Source organism: Gossypium hirsutum, chromosome A03, assembly GCF_007990345.1.
Source record: "Gossypium hirsutum isolate 1008001.06 chromosome A03, Gossypium_hirsutum_v2.1, whole genome shotgun sequence".
NCBI classification, from domain to species: Eukaryota; Viridiplantae; Streptophyta; class Magnoliopsida; order Malvales; family Malvaceae; genus Gossypium; species Gossypium hirsutum.
In genome coordinates this window covers 93,831,184-93,853,415 of record NC_053426.1, presented here as the reverse complement: position 1 = coordinate 93,853,415, position 22,232 = coordinate 93,831,184, and the positions used below count along the sequence as shown (strand labels likewise).

General features: G+C 38.2%; 1 protein-coding gene across 8 annotated transcripts; it reads right to left on the bottom strand.

Annotated features, from left to right (window-relative positions):
• Positions 1–5,463: 5,463 nt before the first annotated feature.
• Positions 5,464–13,735, bottom strand: LOC107886495 (intracellular protein transport protein USO1). 8 transcript variants are annotated; one of them, XM_041098706.1, is made up of 9 exons: positions 13,546–13,735; positions 13,332–13,469; positions 12,929–13,222; positions 8,656–12,819; positions 7,674–8,529; positions 6,956–7,602; positions 6,145–6,292; positions 5,966–6,047; positions 5,464–5,872 (listed from the first exon to the last, which is right to left on the bottom strand). In XM_041098706.1, the coding sequence occupies exons 2-9, from the start codon at positions 13,389–13,391 to the stop codon at positions 5,770–5,772; spliced, it is 6,354 nt and encodes a 2,117-aa protein (XP_040954640.1). In that variant the 5' UTR covers positions 13,392–13,469; positions 13,546–13,735; the 3' UTR covers positions 5,464–5,769. The 8 variants fall into 8 exon arrangements, with proteins under 8 accessions (XP_040954640.1, XP_040954645.1, XP_040954629.1 ...); XM_041098711.1 differs by having other exon boundaries at positions 13,332–13,393; positions 13,546–13,734; XM_041098695.1 differs by having other exon boundaries at positions 8,656–12,828; positions 13,332–13,456; positions 13,546–13,715.
• Positions 13,736–22,232: the final 8,497 nt, after the last annotated feature.

The following is a 22,232-nucleotide window of genomic DNA, read 5'->3' as shown; positions in this document are numbered from 1 at the left end:
TCAATTTCGTCTCTTTCAACACCATTTTCTGAAAAGCATCCTAGGTCAGAAATTCAACTGCGCTTCTACTATCAACAAAAACCCTCTTCACTTCAAAACTGACAATTGTTACAATCACCACCATAGGATCGCTGCCATCCTCATCATATACCAATTCTTCATCCTCATCAGTGAAGTCCACCTTCCACCTTTCCTGTTAGCAAGGTTTCTTGGGTGAACCGATACAAATAACACCCCTAAGGTGTAGATTCCTCTTAGTGCTAGAGGTTGCCAATTCTTCATCCATTCCAATTATTACATGGATGGTACCCCTAATCTTCTGTTTACCTTTAAGATCACTACATGAACTTTTAACCTTCTAGGACACACCCTGATCAAAAAACTCAACGAGCTCGTCGTTTCGCACAGCTTTCTCTATAGCGTCCTTCAGAGTGAAACAGTCTTCGGTCTTGTACCCAACGTCATTTTAGAAATCACACCTGTCTCTTGAACTCGATCTTCTCACGCTGTGCGTCATCAGGGATGGCTTAGGGAGGATTTCGAGGCTTTTTACCTGGTTCACAATGTAAGTATGGGTAGCATTCAAAAAAGTGTAAACTTCGAACTTGCCTTAGGGAATGTACTTCCTAGTATGCTCTGGCTGAGATCTTAAGAGATCCCTGGGAGAATCACCTTGCATCTGATTTCTCTACTGTCTATCACCTTTTACTCGTTATGACTAGTTAGGAGGGCCCTTGTAATATCCTAATTTTGGGCCTAGTCAGAATAGTGGTTTCGTGACCAAAAAATCCGAGATAGAAATAATTATTTTATGATTATTTTGAGGTCTATGATATGATTGCATGATTGTGTGAAAATTTCGTGAAGAAAATTTATGCATAAAGTGCTTAAATTGAAATTAGGGACTAAATCGAATAATTTGTAAAACTTGCATTCTAGAAGTTTCTAGTATGAAATTGTTTTGAAATATTAATTAGGAGGTCTTAAATAGAAATTTTACCAATTTCTAAGTCTATGGACAAAAATTGGACATGGATGGAATTTTTGGAAAGTTTAGTAGCAAGGGCATTTTGGTCATTTAGGGGTAAAATGAATTAAAATACAAAATTAAAAGCCAATTTTGCTCATCTTCAACCCCATGTCCGAATATAGCAAGGAGAAACCATGGCTAGGGTTTTTCAAGCTTCCAAGCTCGATTGTAAGTCCGTTCTAGCCTCGTTTTTAATGATTTTTACGTTTTTAGAGTCCCGGTAGCTCGATTAAGCTTATGCTAGCAATAATTCAACCTAGGGTTCATATTTGGAAAAATACCCATAGGTGAAATTTGTGTATTTTGGTGTTTTATGATAGAATATGAGGTTTTAAATTATGTTAGACAACTTGTGCTACTCGGTTTTAAGCGAAAACTAGCAAAAGGGCTTAATCGGTAAAAATACCTAATAGTCATAAGTACATGTTAGAGTGAGAATTTGATGTTTCTATAGAAGGGAAAAATGATCAGCATGTCATAAAACATAAGAAAATAGCCTGAATTTTAATTTACGAGCTTTGGGGCAAAAGTGTAAATATGCAAAAGTTTAGGGGCAAAACTATAATTTTGTCAAAATATGATTTTGGGTCAATTTGAATAATGTGAGTCCCAATTAGACTATATTTTAAATGATAGAGCAAGGAAAACTAAAATTCGGGCTAAAATGGGGAAAATACCAAGTTGTGGACGAAATGGTAAAAGTAGTCATTTTCGCATATGAGGTAAGCTCATGTGTAAATGTAGTAACATAATTGTCATTTTAAGCAATTTAATGTTGTTTATATGATATGATGCTGATTATTATCATGAAATATTATGCTTTGTGGTTATTGTTGAATAATATGTAATTATGTGAATTACTTGATGAGTATGAACTATCACCGAAGTATCAATTTCGATATTCCGTGGAGGATGGAAAAGATGTGTGATCGAGGAAAACGCCCGTTTGAACCTTAGGAATAGATTAGGATACAAGTGACATGTCACTAGGATGTTTGGGCATCCGAACTCGTTGAGTTGAGTCCGAGTTCACTTATGGATGCAAATGTCCGAACTCGTTGAGTTGAGTCCGAGTTCGAGAGATGTAACTAGGCATCCGAGCTCATTGAGTTGAGTCCGAGTTCACTTATGGATGCGAATGCCCGAGCTCGTTGAGTTGAGTCTGAGTTCACTTATGGGCGGGTTACATGGTAGCTTGGCTACATATGTGGCACTTATGTGCAAACTTTCCATGTATCCGAATTATATTCCGATGTGTTCAACGGGTAAAATTCTACTCAAATGGAGGAATACTCGAGATGAAAGGGACGTATTGGTAAGTGTTGTGAAATGAATACTTTGAACAGGTATGTACTTAACCCTCGGGTTTAAAACTCGATATAACAACAATATGGTAAGATGATAAATGAAAATGTGATATGAATGTCTCGGTGATGATTATGCAAATGATGTTTTATGTTTGCGCATATAGTTGTGTTACTTGCTATTTTCATGTGAGCTTACTAAGCATTTATGCTTACTCCCTCCTTTTCATTCCTTGTAGTGTTGACAAGCCAGCTCGGAAATCGGAAACGGTCGGAGGCACGCTCACATTATCCGTATACCATCTTGGCATAATGGCTTGTATATTTTGAGTATGGCATGTATAGCATTATAATCATTTTGTGTATATGGTCTTATGATATGGTTATTGAGTGGTATGGAAATGCTTGGTAATGATTAGCCATTGGAATGGCTAATCATGATCATATTTGGTGTTATGTATGCTAAATTGCTAGCTAATCCATGGAAACCATGAAATAGGTAAAATTTACCATAAAATAGATTCAGTCAGCAGCAGTGACGTGAGTTTGAAAAATCACTAAAAATATTATAGATACAATTAGATGATGAATAATATATGGAATTGAAGAATTATGAGTCTATTTTCATATGGATGGAACAAAACAGGTATATGAGTTATATTTTATGAGATGTTTAAATTTTTATGAAATAGGGCTAGAGCAATTTGTGGATCCCCTGTTATGACTTTGGAAATTCACCATAAATTGTTCAAAGATGATTAGAAGTCATAATTTATATTTACAGATTCCTTATTGAGTCTAGTTTTATTAGAAGCAAACGGTATAGTCATTGGAACTCTGTACAGGGAGATATTTTATTCGTAATACACAGAGGTCAAAGATGTCAAACTCTGAAATAGGGGAGACTTTAACTAATAAAATGTACTAATTTTCTTGACCAAAAATTCTATAAAAAAATTAGTAAATATATATATGAGTCTAGTTTCAGGGAAAATTTACGGAATTGGATTTCGAGTTTCGTAACTTGAGATATGAATTTTTAAGCGACTATGACGCAGATTGTTAGCTTGACTGAAAATTTTAAAAATAAATTGTTTGAGCTGTTTAAGTAATGAATTAAGTCTATTAACACCTCGTGTTCGACTCTGGCGACGGTCTCGGGTACGGGGCGTTACAGCCCTGCTTGTTGCGAACTCCTTCTCAATTTCTAAATTGCATGTCTTCCCTTTCAAATGTGTCACGTGACACCCTTTTAATCTCCTCTACCTCTACGAACTTGTGGGTTTGTTCGTATAGATCAACCAAACTCTGTGGCCTGTTATCAGTAAAGGAGTACTATACATGGTCATTTTGTACCCCCATTATGAAAGCATCAATAACCCACTGATCCTCTAAATTCTTCGTGTTTAGAGTCACTATATGAAACCGCTTCATATAAATCTCAGAGGGACTCACCCTCTCTCTGTTTCATCAACATCAGCCCCATAGGCATGCTTATGATCGTTCTGTGGGCTCTGAATCTTATCAAAAACATCTAGTCCAATTGAGAGAAGTTTCAAATTGAGCCCTAGAGAATGGATAAATACCAGTCCTTTGCACTTCGTTTTAGTGTCATGCAAAAAGTCTTGCATTTTGCTAAATTTGATGCTCTCAGTACGCTCATGTAATCATTGTATTGCATCAAATGGGCTCGTGGGTCCCTTCTCCCTTCAAACATATCCTTTAGGACTTCAAAATCACACGGCAAGTTCACCGTCGCTATCTTAGGAGCCAATAGATTGTTAGAACAGAACAACCAATCCATATCCTAAAACTCGAGGTGCAACACTCTTACATTTCGTCGGAACTCCTCCATCTCATTTTGTCATTCTCTCACATGCATGCCTGGAACCTCATCCTGTGTATTTACATTATCATGAAAATCAGAATTGTCAAAGTGTACCTTCCTTCTTAACTCTTCATTCTGTTTTAGCAGCTCCTATTGAAAAGCCTGTTGCTGCTCGAATCGTGCCTCCTATGCAACCATTTGCTCCTTCAGGAACTTCATCTGCTCCTGAAGAGCAAAGAACTACTGTGGGGTTGTTTCCGGATTAGGAGGAAGTGACAACCTCTGACCAGTGGATGTATTCAAGTCTAATGGACCTGAAACTCCCTGATAAGCCGTATTGCTGAAGTTTTCGGGTCAATGGGCAAACCAGTCGACAAACAAATCTGCCTCATTAGGTTGACTGCCAAAACCCGACGCTCCAACTTGTCCAGATGAAATACTAAAGGGGAAGTTCTCATTTGGGTGAGCCATTTTTCTTTGAAACTCAAGAAATCTGATGATTGGAAATTTGTCCATGCTCACTGCACCAATTGTTGAGTAATTTTTTGTGTCTCATTAAAAGGAACATTCGTGTATTTATACATATTATTACTGTTCATGATTTGACTCCACTGTTCATGGGCTTGACCCTACTATTCATAGGACTGGCATTCTGAGTAGACCTCGGGCATGCTGGACACATGAACCATTCTGGGTCGCCTACTAGACCTCGCGGCTCCTCACATGTGAACTCCTTAGGTATATGCCAATTGAGACCGCAAACTCCCCTCGACTCGTGCGAGCTGATATCGTGAGCTCCTCCGGCTTTCTTTTTGTTGTATGTCTTGCACACATTCATCTAGTGGGGCCTGGTCGAGTCGCTGGTAGGCAACCAGATCTTATCTGAATTGGTGTATAACAAGATTAAATCAGATATATATCAAATAATCAAAATGAAACATCACAATTTCGTCTTCTGAGTAACAGTGTTTAGTTGGTTCATTTACTTACAGCACCACATTTTCTTTTGCAACTATTTGGCTTATCATCTTTAACTCGATTAGTTCAAAAGTTGACATTTTTTTCATGTCTAGTACAAATAGTCAATTTAAAGTGAGAACTAGATTTAGACAAGTTTTTTATTAGATAATCAATTGTATATTTTTCCCCTTAATCTTGAATTGAGGTCAAACTTTAAAAATAAGTGTGAAGCTTGATTCCAAATTCAGCCACAAGTTTCATCTCAAAACTTCTTAGTTCCAGTATCGAGAGCTAAATCAGACAACAGAGGCTCAATGTCCCAAAGGTACCTAGCAGGAGAATACTGTGAAGAACATATATTATTATTATCACAAATTGCAAAATTATGCTCAATGTCCCATTTCAGACAACATAGGCTCGATGGTACTAGTTATTATTACCTTTGAAAGCATGAACCTTACAATCTCTGCGGTTCCTAAAAATGCCATCACAGAGGATGTATACGGTCCTCAAAATATGTCTAACAACCTATCCGCCTATGATGTAAAAACGTAAAACATATGGGGAAAGAATTGATTATGATATTTTGTCTATGATACAATTTTAAGTACATCGTTGGTTCAGAGGCTTGATGATTGCAACCTTCGTTACACAATGGTCCCAAGTAGCCATAAATGAAGAAGAAGGCAATAGGCAATTAGGCCAAGCCTTACTCTGGGACGGCTGCTTAGAACTCGGCCACCAGATACCCTGTAACCATTAAAAACAGATAAATGAGCATTACAAACGAACACAATGAATAGCAAGCAAGAAAAGTTCCTTTTCTCATGGATAAATCTATACCATATTCCATCAACACGGTCTGCAATAGACTTTCCTTGTTTTGGGATGAGGCCAGTTGTATTAAGAGGTTTGAACATTCGACCTGTTAAAAGAAAAGAGGAAACATGCATAAGATCATGAATTCTAGAACTTGTTTCGATCAGAAGTTACTTTTCTAGAAAGAATTCGAGAATGCAAACCTTTGTCCTCATCAGTTTCCTCACTGTTGATCAAGCGATCAGTTTCTGAGTCAATATTGAGTGCTAGATGGTCAGCTGATCCTTTTTGCATAATTCGGACGTGAGCAGCTGAGGGAACAGGAGATACTGTTTTCTTTACGTGGGATCCCTGCATAAGCATCAAAAAACAATTCAAGTCCTTAAGAGCAATGTTTGCAGGGATGTATGATACATCACTAGGCACAAACAGATATAAAAAACCCTCCAAGAATGGTATTGACTACTGAGCAACCAGCATTCAGCTTTTAATGGGAGAGCATGTATTGGTGTTATATACACACACATATTACATATATGAAAAATTCATAATTAGTTCTCCAAGATTCCCTTACATTAGGTCAAACAAATAGATCTGTGATAAAGCAATATGGTACAACAATAACAAACCAGATTCATTCACAAAAAAAATTAAACACATTACATTTAACTAGAACTAAAGAACCAACCATACATTTAAGATTTGAAACTATTTATAAGAGAAAACCAGTGGTCTATTTAAACAGCCATGCTTAATAGCTATATCTTTTAAGCAAAATAAACTCAATATTTGCCTCACAATCTCAACCCAGGCAATCATCTTAAGCTCCTTTTTTTCCCCTCTCTTAATGCAAGTTTCCGAAATTTCATACTGGATAGTTAAGCACTCCCAGACAGCTCATATGCTAATTGAATATAACAAGCTAATAGTGCATGTATCAAACCACAGACAGTAAATGGTGACAAGAACAAGTTAATAAATCAAATTAATTACGAAAATGTGTAAAGTATTTACCACATCTTCAATTTCAGATATTTCTGACCCTGTGGATGCAGAAGGTGCTTCAAAGATGCTCCGATCCTGGACAACTTCTGGCTGAATAGTCCTACCCTGAAGAGAATCTTCAAGTAACTTAACCTTAGTTAACAATTCATCCACGGCATTTTGGCTTCCAAGCAACTTGGTACCAAGTTCCTGTGCTCTGGATTTTGAACTTTCAGCCTCTAATAACAAGGCATTCACCTGCTTTTCTAAAACAGGCAAAAGTGCTCTCATACCAACAGAATTTGGGCTTCCAATCAACTCTTTACCTCCCAATCCAACAATAATCTTTTCCAGGCCAAATGTAGCCTCAGACAGCTCCATTTTCATACCTTCCAATTCTGGCTTATTTCTAACATGTCTCTCAATTTCTTCTTTAAGATGCTCAATTTCAAAACTCTGTTGTGAAAGCATAGACTGTAGTTCTTCCTTCTCATAAGAAAGTAAATTTATTTGGTTCTGCAATTCAGCGAAACTATTAATAATAGAAAACAGTTTCTTAACATCAGTTGAGCTATGGGGCTCGAGGTCTTCAGACTCTACAAGAGGAATCTCGATCACACTTAGCTTGTCCAATAAAGTTCTTAATTGAGTTGCTGATAGAAGCGGCTCCTTGGCTTCTGTAACAATACAAAACAACTTAATAAAGAGTATTAGCAATTAACAATCAAGTGAGAGGGGAGAGATTTACCTTTTTCTTTCATCGACATATTATTGTACAATGACAAAAGTTCTACCTCTTTTTCCTTCCATATGTCCTCTTTGGCTTGATAATCATCTATCTTATGCGTCACTTCTCTGTATGATTCTTCCAGTGCTTCTACATCACTCTCCAACTTGAAAACCCTACTTTGACATACATCTCTTTCTTCAATAGCTTTCTCGGAGACTCTTCTGGTATCTTCCAAATCTTTCTGCAAATTGTGAACAATTGCGGCCACTGCTTTGTTTGTGGTTTCATAAAACTTCACCAAACTTTGAACTTCTCTAGTAGCAGCCAACAATTTCTCAGCTGTCTGAATATATCTATTGCCACCAATATCTTGCTGAGCCATATCTCGTCCAACAAATTCTCCTCCTGGGTGCAAACCATGGTTCAAATTTTCAAGTCCAGGAAGAGAGTTAAATTCTGTAGGAGTGCTCTTGTCTTCGAAGTGAAGGTCTCCAACTGCATCTCTACAAGCAGAGAATAAAGTTTCAACATCATCCTGTAAAATAGCCATAGCCTTCTCCTTTTCTTGTTCACGCATTTCCAGGTTTTTAACATTTTGCTTCAAGGATTCCATATTCTCAACCATGCTTTTTACCTCATCCTCTGTGGCGTGTAACTTTTTTAACAAGGAACCTATTGACTCATCTAGGAATTTAGAAAAACCTTCAAATCTATCAGCAAAGATTTTATTTTGTAACTGGAACCCTTCTGCAACCCTTATAACACATGAAGAAACATCATCACCATCGATTGCATTTTCATAATCATTCTCCATTCCAATGTTCACATTATTATCAATATCATCAGCGAAACATCCTGCCAGAAGAGCAATATCCTGAGATAAAGGAAAATAGACAATTAAAAATCAATGATAGATTTACTTTCTCATTCAGCAAATTAGGGAAAGAAAGTTACTGAACGTCGAGAAGTTAGGAAGGTGAAAGAAAAAAGAGAGGACTACCTCCATGAGTGGATAATCTTGCAGCTGCTCCGACCTCTTGTCCAACAAATAATCCCTTGTGTTCTTAAGGGCAAGATCCACATCTTTTAGATGCTCCAAGTTCCTATCAAAGCATTGTTTCATCGTTGACAACAGACTTTGATCTTCGGCAAGCATTTGAAGATTGTTAAGATGACCGATCAACTCTATGGTTTTACTTGCAGAGCTCCCTCTGCTTCCAGCCAACTCTTCCATGCATACAGTCAGTTTGGAATTAAGAGTTGATATTTCCTGATCAGTGGCTCTCTTTTCACTTTGAAGTGCAGAAAACTCATTTTCTGCCTTAACCAATGCATCTTCAAGCGATTTTATGGTAATTTCCGCATCAGCGAGCTCCCTAGCCTGGATCTCAGTTTCATCTTTTAGTTTCCTAAGCTCATTCTCCAAGTTGGTTATTTCCACTTTTGAATTGTTACTGTCCTCAGTTAATGAAGCAACAGTCATCTCTGCCTGAGAAAGTGCACTTTCAAGTGTATTTATAGTGTTATATGCCTCTGTGAGTCTGCTAGACTGAATAGCTCCTTCCTCTCTCAGTTTCTCCATTTCCGTCTCTGAAGCAGCTCTGCTACTTTGAACCTCCTGTTGCTCACTGATAAGAAATGAAATTTTATTTTCTGCCAGTGACAATGCCTCTTCAAGTGACTTTCTAGCCTCACAAATCTCAGCAAACTTGCTATTTTCTGAATGAGCTTCTTCAACTGCTTTCTGCAACTCTATTTCTAAATTTTTTTTACCAAATTCCACGTCCCTCTTCTCTTCAGCAAGTTGAGACAAATCATTCTTGGCAACAGCCAATGCATCTTCCAGTGTTTTCATATTTGCTTCAGCCTCTGCTAACTTGACAGCTAGGTTCTTAGCCTCTTCCTTTACTTGCAGCAAGTCTTGTTCAGTCCGTGCCTTGGCAGTCAGACAATCATCCATATACCCAGAAAGAAAGTTCAGCTTCTCTACAGGCTCTTGAAATGTTGAATCAACTGGAATGACAATGCGACCAATTGATTCAACTAGTCTCTGCAATATGCTATTGCTCTCGAATAAGAACTTCTCAAGTTGATCCCTTCCCTCTCTCAAAGCTGCAAGGTCACTCTCCAACTTCGGGATGCACTCTAAATCAGTAGATAAAGTGCTGATCTGCTCCCTGCAGGTAGCAACTGTAGATTCTTCATGTTGTAACTCAAGCTTCAGCTTCTCAATTTCTGAGTTCTTTTCCTCAAGAAGAAGTTTCAAGTTTTCCCGATCTTGAACCAAGCCCTTTCCTTTCTTAACTGCCATCGATAACTTCTCCCTCAGCAGACTAGACTTCTCCTCTGATCGTTCAAGATCTTTTTGCAGAACATCTTTCTCCTCCTTCAGTGCAAAAAGTTCCTCAGAAATTACTCTCGTCTGATCCGAGAGATCATTTAGCTGTGACCTCACCAGCATATCTTCTTCTAGTACTTCCTCACAAAGTGTCAACCCCAGATCCCTAACATAGAACAGACTTTGAAGCTTTTCAAAAAGTTGTGCTTCTACAAAAGTAGTCTCTAAAGATGCATTCGGTGGATCTTTTATCTTTCTAAAGCACCTATCTATTAGCATGGGTAGATAAGAAGATTCTTCAACCCCTTCTTGATCCGCCATCATCATTCCAGAAGCCTCTATAAGCATGCTGATCATCTGATATTTCTCTGATGAAAGTTGATGGAACTTCTCAACTACATTTTCATATTCAGTTGAGAGGTTGTCCAACTCCCTTCTAACATAATCCTTCTCTACTAGTTCTGTTGCAAGTGAAGCACTTAAATGATCCTTGTTTGATGATATCTGATGTGCCATGCCAACAATTTCCTCATATTTGTTTTTGAGTTGATCTAACTCATCCTTGATGTAATGCTTCTCTTGTTGTACAGTTGAAAGTGAAGCACTCAAGTGATCTATCTCATCACGTGCAGCTTCTTTTATTCTGGAAATTTCATTTTGCAACCTATTTATGTCATCCTTAGCCCGGAAAAAGGACTCCTTAAGCCAAGCCAAGCGAGAATCTAAATCAGGAAAGGAGACATTTTCAGGTAAATCAATTGCACAAATTGTGTCTTTCAATCTGTAGAAGTCCATCGAAACATTCCCCAGCTCTTTTCTTTCTTTAGCAAGCCATCCAGCTCGTCCAACAATATCCATTGACTGGAGTTCCTTAGGTACGTCAATCTGGGATAGGATGTGGTCAAATGCCTCTTTCATAGCTGCCAGGTCACTCTCCAACATTGGGATGCGCTCTAAATCAGTTGACAAAGTGCTGATCTGATCCCTGCAGTTAGCAACTGTAGATTCTTCATGTTGTAACTCAAGCCTCAGCTTCTCAATTTCCGAGTTCTTTTCCTCAAGAAGAAGTTTCAAGTTTTCCCGATCTTGAACCAAGCCCTTTCCTTTCTTAACTGCCATCGATAACTTCTCCCTCAGCAGACTAGACTTCTCCTCTGATTGCTCAAGAGCTTTTTGCAGAACATCTTTCTCCTCCTTCAGTGCAAAAAGTTCCTCAGAAGTTACTGTCAACTGATTCGAGAGACCATTTAGCTGTGATCTCACCAGCAAATCTTCTTCTAGTACTTCCTCACAAAGTGTCAACTCCAGATCCCTAACATAGAACAGACTTTGAAGCTTTTCAAATTGTCGTGCTTCTATGAAAGTAGTCTCTGAAGATGCATTTGGTTGATCTTTTATCTTTCTAAAGCACCTATCTATTAGCATGGGTAGATAAGAAGCTTCTTCAACCCCTTCTTGATCCGCCAACATCATTCCAGAAGCCTCTACAAGCATGCTGATCATCTGATTTTTCTCTGATGAAAGTTGATGGATCTTCTCAACTACATTTTCATATTCAGTTGAGAGGTTGTCCAACTCCTTTTTAATATAATCCTTCTCTACTAGTTCTGCTTCCAGTGAAGCACTTAAATGATCCTTGTCCAATGATATTTGATGCGCCTTGCCAACAATTTCCTCATATTCGTTTCTGAGGTGATCTAACTCTTCTTTGATGTAACGCTTCTCTTGTTGTACAGTAGAAAGTGAAGCACTCAAGTGATTTACCTCATCACGTGCAGCTTCCTTTGTTCTGGAAATTTCATTTTGCAACATACTTATGTCATCTTTAGCATGGTAGAAGGACTCCTTAAGCCAAGCCAAGCGAGAATCTAAATCAGGAAAGGAGACATTTTCAGGTAAATCAATTGCACAAATTGTGTCTTTCAATCTGTAGAAGTCCCTCGAAACACTCTTCAGTTCTTTTCTTTCATTAGCAAGCCATCTACCTCGTCCAACAATATCCACTGATTGGAGTTCCTCAGGTACGTCAATCTGGGATAGGATGTGTTCAAATGCCTCAATAATCAAGGTCTTTTCAGAGAGTGATTCTTGCAATGACACAACCAAAACTTCATTTTTCACCAACTCTTCCTTGTGTAATTCAGCAGCTTCTAAAGCACTGGACTTCTCTTGCAATTCAACTAGACATTTCTCAAGCTCGCTTGTTTTATCAGCAAGAGACTGCTTGAGGGCATCTCGTTGCTGAACCAATGCCTTCCCTTTTGTCACGGCCATACTCAGCTTTTCCTTAGTATTAGCACACCTCAGCTTTTCCTGCTCAACCTCTGTCTTTGTTTTTTCAAGCTCGGATTTTAGCATCTCCACCATTGCTTTCTCACGTTCAACTTGTTCAAGAAATTTCCTATTTTCATCTTCTAGAAAAGCTATGTTTTCAACCAGCTGTGCTTCCTTCCTCCTCAACTCATGTAATTCATCACGGGCAGCAACAAATACGGTCCCAAACTCCTGCACACCAAAATCGGACTCAGCCTTTGTCAAACACTGCCTAAGTTGATTAACTTCTGAAAGAAACTGGTTATACTTCTCAATTAATGCCAATGTGCTTTTCTCAACAAGGTCAATCTGCTCTACCCCAGAATCACCTAACAAATCTCCTTGATCTATAACTGAACCAAGTGCAGCCGAAATCCTCTCCAGTGCAACCTCATATTGCTGGTTCTTAACATCCTTCTCTGTTTCTGCTACTGAACTCATAAGTTTGGCAGTCAGCCCTTCAATCTCTTTATCCTTCACATAAATCTCCCTTGAAAGTGTCTCCATCTCTTCCTGCACATACTATAACCCTAAGTAACATTAAATAAACTGAAAACCATTGAGCAATACCTGAAATATCTAAATACATACATACACACGCACGCACACACACACACTAAACCTTGTATTTGGATTCGAGTTTCCCTTTTTCTTCAGCAGCTTGCTCCAGCAAAGCGCGCAATCGTTCCATTTCTTTAACAAAGTGATTGTTATCATTATCTTCGTTATTGTATGCACCATTGTCCATTTCATCAAACTGTTTAGGTAACGCATCCGGCTTTTCATCTGAAATGGCATTGTTATCCCGATCAGTTGGCCATACAGCTTCCTTATTATCATTATTCAACTCATCCGATGCATCCATAAACATATCTTCTTTGCTATCCACATGAGATATCTCAATAGATTCCGCTTCCTAAATTGATAAAAATAAATAAATAGGTATCAAATTAAAGATTACCTGTCAACAATAACAACAAGAAACCTGAGATTTCAATTCCAAAAAAACAAAATAAAAATAAAACCTGATAAGTCGAAGATTGATTACGAGCTCCAGAATCCTCCGAATCGTTAATTTCAGACATTTCTACTGGCAATACAAATTCATAATAATTAGAGACAGCTCCTTCTTGAATAACAAGAATCAGATCTGCATGAAAATCCTGCGCCAAAGAATTTTTAAAAATAAATGAATACATAAAAAAAACCCTAAAATCAAAACGGATTAATGGATTTGACCTGAATTTAAATCCCACTGTGGATTTCTGTGCTGATGAGATTCTGATTCAGCTTCGATTCAAAGGAGAATTTGCAGAATGCGCACAGCAGATTAGTACTATTTTCTATTTGTAATTTTAATTGTAATTTTATTTTCTTGTCTTGATATACATGCTATTTTGTGTTATTATGTCGATTTCATAGGTGTGTGTGACGTAGTTCGCTCCAATGAGATGCAATCTATTATTTGTCTTGTAAAACTAAAAAAACAAAAATATAATTTTGACGTTGTTAATATAATTTAAAAAAAAAAAGTGAAAGTTTTTTTTCCTAAATTAGGCCTAAAGTCTGCATTTTTAATTAATTAGGCCTTCAGGCCGATTTTAAAATTAATCACAGAAATAGATGGATTTTAGGAGAGAGGAATGGAAAGCGTATCCAGCTGGGCGAGCTTTCTGTAAAGGTGGTAAAAAAGTGCGCCGAGCTGGACGTGCTTTCCCTCAACAGTAAAAAAAATAAAATTCAAACAATAAGTTTTTTTTATCCTATAAATACCCCAAATTTCATTTTTTTCCTTTCACATGTTTCTCTCAACTCTCTCAAACCCTCTCAAGTCTCTTAACTCTCTCATTTTGATTGTGTTCGAATACTTTTAGTTAAAAATAATGTTTTTATTAATTATCTTGTATTGTATTTGTTCAAAATCGATTTTTCACGAATGACTGCCTTTCTAATATGCTTCGACGACAAACATATTACTGTCGCACAAGCAATAATGGTAAGATGGAAATTTAAATTTTGTTAATTTTAATAATGTTAAATTTATTTTTTTAATTTGAAATTGTTTTTATTGTGTAAATAAGTGAATGATCATTTTTTGGATGGCTTCATTCATAATATGAGAAAGCCCACAATCCCCGAAATTCATTACCACTTGCAAGTGGCTAGATTCTTACATGCGTCTTGCATGTCCGAGGGCTATAAACTCGATTTGGTACTAATCACCGCGTTGGTGGAAAGATGAAGGCTCGAAATACACACTTTCCACCTTCCATGTGACGAGTGTACAATCACATTCGAGGACGTAGCGCTATAACTCAATCTATCAATGGATGGGTCAATCATCACGAGATTAGTAATTGTTCCGGGTAAAGTGGACCTCTGCACAACACTATTGTGAAGGTTTCGGACAAGTTTGAAGGTGGTCGGATATCAATCAACTAGGTGGAGGATAATTTCAACGAGCTCCTTGAAGACTGAACGGGGGAGATCATAGAACAATACGTCCGAGCATACATCATGAGGTTAATTTGGGGCATTTTACTGCCCGAAAAATCTCGAAATTTGGTGCACGTAAGGTGGCTACTACATCTAGTGAACTTCAATTAGTATGAAAAATTAAGTTGAAGATCTGTCGTATTGTTTACATTATACCGGGAGATGTGTCAGGTTGCCTGCTCCTGTTGCAGTCGTGGGCCTGATGGTGGCTACCATTTCTATGTCCTAAAGTGACCGACCCATACATGTTCCCATTGGTGATGAGGTAAATATCATTTATTAACAAATACTTAGTTTGTGCAGTAATTTTTTTATTATACGTTTCAACTAGCATATCACTTATACAGGTGGAACCATGGGCTGAGCTACGTGGGATGGCCTGATGAGCTAGAAGATTTTAGATTGTTATTAGATCAACGCTCGGGAGCTAAGGTTAGTTACTTATTCTTTCGAACCTATATTAATTACATAATGATTTATAAAAAAAATTCGTGCGCAGCGATATTTACAATTCTACTTTTCAGTTTGAATAGATTTTGTACGCCGACATCGATATCATATCTTGCATCCCGTTGGAAGTGTTGGCCAATCGAGACATGTAGGACGCAAATGTGCCGTTGGTAGTGTACACGACGGTCGAAATGCACGAGTCAGACCGGGTGATGCTGAAGTTCATGTGGAGGCAATGAATTACGCCGCCACCATGAGACCTAAAGGAGCTGCACAATGTGGACATGTGAGAGAAGGACAACGACTTGGAGATGCGGCATAGGGAGCACATCAAGACGTGGGATCGTAGGATGCAATCATTACCCATTCATGAACCATTTTTCTCAGCAGACATGGTGATAGCTAACGATTACTTGGCACAGTTCAGAGCCGTCGGCAAGTCATATCTGTTACCACTGAAAACGAGGAGCAGGAAAATTTGAGCGAAAAGGCAACGTCGACCGCCACAGCAGTGTTGGAGGGGACACAGTCATATGAGGAGTTCGTTATCCGCTCCGGAAAAAGTTGCGCCGCCTGTAGCTACGTAATATTTGGGTCAGTTCGCTCCACTTATTCCCGTTCAATTCAGTAACCTTATGTTTTTTCAAAAGCACCACCACACTACGAACCACCATCGCATACGGCCAATTCTTCTATTCCCGTAAATACATATTTTAGGGTATTGACGACCCTTGTATACTACACCCCCATGAAGATGTCGATGCCAAACCCCATGTTGGGACAAACATCGACGTATGCACTACCACCGATAATGATACAAATACAAACGCTCATATAACAGTTGGTGATGATGTCTATGCTCGGTACCTTTTTTACGTACTCGGAATTTAGGGCACATTATGGTTACATGCCTATAGTGGCCTAACCACCGCGCACATCCTTGTTTTACGGGGGTGGCTCATTATCGTAACCACCAGACGCGGAAGTGGTAGATACATGATAGTAGGTAAGGACGATGTAACAATCAACCATAAAGGACGATAATGACGCTGTAGATCCCGAAGAAACGATTACCTAGGGGGCCATTCTAGGTACATATCCAGGCGATAATGACGATGATGAAGAAGCTTATAACCCTGACCTCCGGATGCACCTTCAGTTGAACATCCGATTGCGCACAGAAATCCACCATGTGACCGTCATCCTCTACCTTGCGGCACACATGCTTCCCGATAACATGATTGAGTGTATTCTTTTTATAAATATTGTGGTGTAAATATAGATCTGTCATAAATAAAAAATCGAGATTATTCATTCAAACAATACATTTGTTTTTATTACTATCTATCATGAGTTATGGATAAGTTAACAATAAATAACAAATTGAACCAATGGGAATATGCAAAGCACGCTAATGAATATGAAATTTGATAGAAAGTAATGTTATCGACGCTGAGGCCCCAACGTATTCCTGTAAAGAGAACATGTTGGCTTCGTATGCATTGGGTTTCTACAATACCCACATAATTTCTGTTTACCGTGTATCTCCTAAATATCCTATTGTTTCTTATCTGGGTGGAATTTGGGTGACATTTCGGGCCACGACACAGGTCCTTGTTTAGCACAAACTCAAACGGCGCGCTGGACACAGGCGGCCACATACTCTCATTTGGAACAGGTAGGAATTTAGGACTCCATACACTGTGAATACGTTGTAGTCGATAGACATCGTTGATGTAAGGCACATACTCAATCCGTATGTTCCCACATGCATGTGCACTTGAGAACTGAAGTGCTTGAAATCTCTCACAATTGCAGGTCATTTCTATTAAGTTCACATGATAGGATGCACCTAACATTTCCTAGTCGAGCCTAGCATGCTCTATGACTCAAAAATCAAGTTTCGACGTGAGTGACACACTACATACATGGTGTTCGCTCTTGCTGTACTTCACCGAATCTCTTTCATCACATCAGCGTAGAATATACCACCGCCTACTATTTGTCCAGCATATGTCGACTCCCTTTTAGGAAACAAGGCAGCAAGTCGAAAGTATGTCTCTTTGCAACCAGTGTTACCGACAAATGACACGTCCCCTTTAGTGTGGACTTGATGCACTCGGTTAAGTTTGACATCATGTGCCTGTATTGTAAACCCCGCCGTATGATTATGTCCACTATTTGAATGGTATATTCGATACATACGTCGTATCGTAGATGTTAATGGTGTTCAAGTTATTCAACATTTGATGGAATTGATGTTGGACTAGCTCGTAACTTATCGAGAAACAACTACCGGTTAGTGCAATGAAATAAAATGATATGAATACTCGATGTGCAGTGAATACATAGTTCGAACTACAAACCCGTGTTGATAACTAGATCTCGCTCAATTGTTGAAGGATATTTTTTGTGGTAGTTGGATCCCACATGTCGTATAAAGTACCAATGATGAGTGCAATCCCAGAGGGCTCTGTGATGATCAATCTTCAAAAGTATTCTGGGTCTCCTACCCGATATGAACATATACTAAGTTGCGGGCAAACGCGGTACGCAAATAGCTTAGTAAAAAATCCCAATCATCTGTCGTTTCTCTGGTAGTGCCCATTTTTTTTGAATCTTAAGCTAAAAAACCCAATGAGTCGCACACTAAGCATAGCAATTATATCAAATGATCAATCAAATTTTTATTTAACCTTATAAAATTTAGAACTATCTGTCTTATTGGGTAGAATACCTTCCGCTGTGGGTTATCAACCCACCCTTAGTATCGAAATGGGTACTTTACAAGAAAGAATTACTTCTACCAAGGAGGGATCTATAACTTCTATTCAAGCAGTTTATGTACCTGTGGATGATTTGACCGACCCTACCCCTGCCAATTCAAACATAACTCACTTCTTTTTGGGTGTGAAGTAATGTCAAACCAAAATACCCAACAAGCATTAGCTCTTCTTGACAAGGAGGTGATCCAGCCGCACCTTCCAGTATGGCTACCTTGTTACGGCTTCACTCCAGTCAGAATCTTCCAATCACCGTCTTGAACAACGACAAGCAACAAATGTTGTTGATACCTTCCGTATAGCCAGGTGCCGTCAATTTGTACCATAGGCTTGCAGTGCTAAAATGCCTCATTGCATTGCTCAAATGTCCAAATGAACCGGTGGAAAAATCGTTTTGAGATTGATTACAGAACTTGGTACGTAGGAATTCAATACTTGACACTATTATCATACACCCATAATGCAACTTCTTCATAGCCTTCTGTTTTGCAACCCACACTTTCTAGTACGTTGGAGTGTACTAGTACTGACTACGTATGTTCACAATCAGCACTAGTATTTGAATCCAGGGAGTAGCCTTCACCATCGGTATAATAATTTCAACAATCATATCCAAGTCTAGCCTTAGATGGTCTTAAGTTGCACCCGTTGCAATGTAGGTATAGGGACCATAATACTTTTTTATTGTCCACACCTCGATTTTCTTTCGGTAAGACATCATGATTTTCACTTACACCTCTTATCCTTCATTGAGCACTTTTCTTGAAATTTCTCAGAGCTATATCGCTTCAGTGAAGCAAGAAGAACATCTTTGTTGGGGAATTTCATTCCAACTTCTAATACTCATACATTATGATATGTGCTTGTTTCTAGATGTTCTGTGCAGAAGCCATGAAAACTCTAAACCACTCTCAACCGATAGGTCGACATTCGACATGTGGAGTAGAGGTCCATATGCCCTAAATCTCGCATTTGGATCCAAAGCATTGTCTAGGGCGTCATCGTCAGATTCATAATGTTTCAGTTCAATTGAAATTGAAATTGAATGCACTAATTGAATGCCAAACCTGAGTTTCTAAATTTGGGTTATACTGATACCTTGACTGGTACTGACCCCCAAAGTTTAGATCAAGGCTAGAGATCGATGAGTGTACTGGACAACCGTGTAGTAGGGCTTTCTACTTCAACTTTGGTACCCGTATTCGCTGCGACGGTAGTGGAAGATAGGCTAGATCCATCAGCATCGGCGAACTCTACCTATAACTCAATAACAACATTTCTCTTATGATGTGCGATAATATAACCATCTCGAGATGTGTCTCGCTAATCACTTCTAATAGATCGTACTTATAGAGGTCAACAAAAGCAAGAAATTTGCATTGCAACCTCATAGTTTTTCCTCGGGTCAATTCGCCTACTTTCCTCCTGATTCTTGTCCATAACTCATGCATTTGAATGGTACTATTGAATGTAAGTTCCACGAGCTTCGCTCCTACAAACATCACACTGACCTCTATATTACAAATTTGACCATTGTAGTACATAAAGGATTTCCCTTGTCGGCTTATTTCAATATCGATCACAAATTGGATAAAAAACGTAAAAAAAAAGTAGAGAATTTTCCAAAGGAGTACACACAACTCTCACAACACAAGGTTATTCTGTTTGATATTAACTTGATGCATGTCTATGTTATAAAAATTTCACCCCTTTTATGAGAGAATTATGTACAGTGAAAGAGAATACGTGCTTTGAATTTCGTTTACAAATGCACACATTCGTTTTCTATTGTATAAAGCAAATAATTTTTAGAACACGCTCAAAACTAATATAATTTCATCACGCCTGTGCTCTCGAGAGATTTTGCACTACATAATGTGATCTACAGGCATCTGAAAAGGTACTTTTACTATCAAAAGAAAGGAAATTTGTTAGAGAAACCTCGCCCAGCTGGGGGAGCTTTCTCTAACAAATTTCCTATTCCTCGGCGTGGAAAGCATGACGCTTCGAATAATTTAGACACTTTAAACACATTTAGAATATGTTCATCACTCCTATAGCGCATTTTCAAGGTTTTTCTTTGCAAACAAACCCTTCCTTGCGGCTATAAAAGGGCTCACACACACCAAGCATCATCATCCCTCAGTCATATAATTTCTCCTCAATCTTCTCCATTCTCCACTATAAACTATTTATCGGTCTTACAAGCTTTGGTCGCTAAAAATATTTGGCTTACATTTGAGGTATTCTTGAGTCGTTGGTGATGCAATATCGCTCCGAGCCACACATATTTCATATATATACCGAAATAGGATAATTGGCTCCGAATCCTATCCTAGAAAAGTTAGTTATGGGGTGATTTTACTTTCTACGGTTAAAGGTGGAAGTCGAAGTAGAGGTCTCAATCGACAACCGTTATGCGATAATTAATCGGGGTATAATGGAAGAGTCGTTGACGATCATTACGTAGCCATGAACTCAATCTTTTTGAATACCCAAAAATGATGCCCTATAAATATACCATAGAAAATTTTGATGGCATATTCATACGAAATAATTTTGGGGCTTCCCACTATAATCGGTGTAATTTTTTTCTCTATTTCTAGACAACTGATACCTTTAACCTTCCTTATTATTCGAAGGTTGGCATCGTAGTAGACGTAAGAGGACTTTTAGGCAGATATCAACTATTGTGATGTAGTAAAGGTGATGCTCCTTTCTGGTGATGACAATTGTCGTTATTACACAATCCATTGATAACTACAACCGCTGTTGTGCCGACCCGAGTTTGACCTCTATTGTGTCGATACATCTACTCTCTACCTGAAAGCCCTCTTGTGTCCACCTTAGTGTTAGCCTTCGAACAAGAATTAAAGGTTAAAGATACCGGTTGCTTAAAAATAGAGAAAAAAATTACGTTGATTACACCATAAGTTCCCATAGTTTTTTTGTGTGATTATGGCATCAATCTTATATATGATATATATAGGGCATTGTTTACGGGTATCCAAAATTCTTGACCTCTTGACCACATAACGATCTTCATCGGGGCCTGCTTATACTCGAACCCATGACCACATCACAGCAGCAGATTAAGACTTCCACCCCTGGTCGTATTAAGCATTATTACCTCGAAACTAGATTTCCCCACAATGGTCCTATCCCATAATGACATATGAAATGTATATGTGCTAAAGTGAACTATCACATCCTTGACCCCTCAAAACTACCTAAGAACTTTCATCGCTTCAGTTGAAAACCTTGGATACTTTTAAAATACCCAAAACCCTAAAAACATCTTAAACCTTAAAAACTCTAACCTAAAAAAAGCCTTAACCTTGGAGAGAGAAAGTTGCCATATGTGCAAAAAGAGTGTTCAACTAGACGTGCTTTCACTTTCTTTCTCCTAAAAATAGCCTATTTTACTAATTAATTTTAAAACCAGCCTAAAGGCCAAATTTTAAAAAATGACATATTCATCATATTTAGCCAGGTTTTTTTTAAGAGAAGACATATTTTTTAGTAAAAGCGATTATAATAAATACTAAAAGGCATAATCACTTAAGTTAGGCATATGATAGAGTAGATTGGCTTTTCTTGAGTTTATGTTGGGTAAGATGGGATTTTGTTATACTTTTGTATGTTAGATCATGATGTGTGTTTCTACAGTGAAATACTCGGCGTTGTTGAATAGGCATCAGTTGAGGCCGATTATATCATAGAAAGATTTGCGTCAAGGGGGATCCTTTCTCATTATACTTGTTTTTGTGTACCGAGGGGTTGAGTTATTTGTTCAAATGTGGTGAGGCCAAAGGTGACCTCCATGGGGTTGCGGTTTTTTGGGGTGCTATACTGGTTCTTATTTGTTCTTCGCGAATGATAATTTCATTTTATGCCAAGCAAAGACTTTTGAGTGTTATTTTGTTCGAAACATTCTGGTGACATATGAAATGACCTCTGGGCTAGCAATGAACTTACATAAGTTAGGTATACTATTCAACTCAAGCACAAAGGTGCGTAATCGAAAGATGCTATATTTATATTGGGGGTGAACGCGCCTTTAGATTATGGTCGATACTTGAGATTACCATTGCTTGTCAAGCGTAATAAGAAACAAGTTTTTAAGAAACAAGTTTTTTTCTTTCTCTATGATCGCTTAAGTAAGAGGCTACTGAGTTGGAAGAAAAGATTACTCTC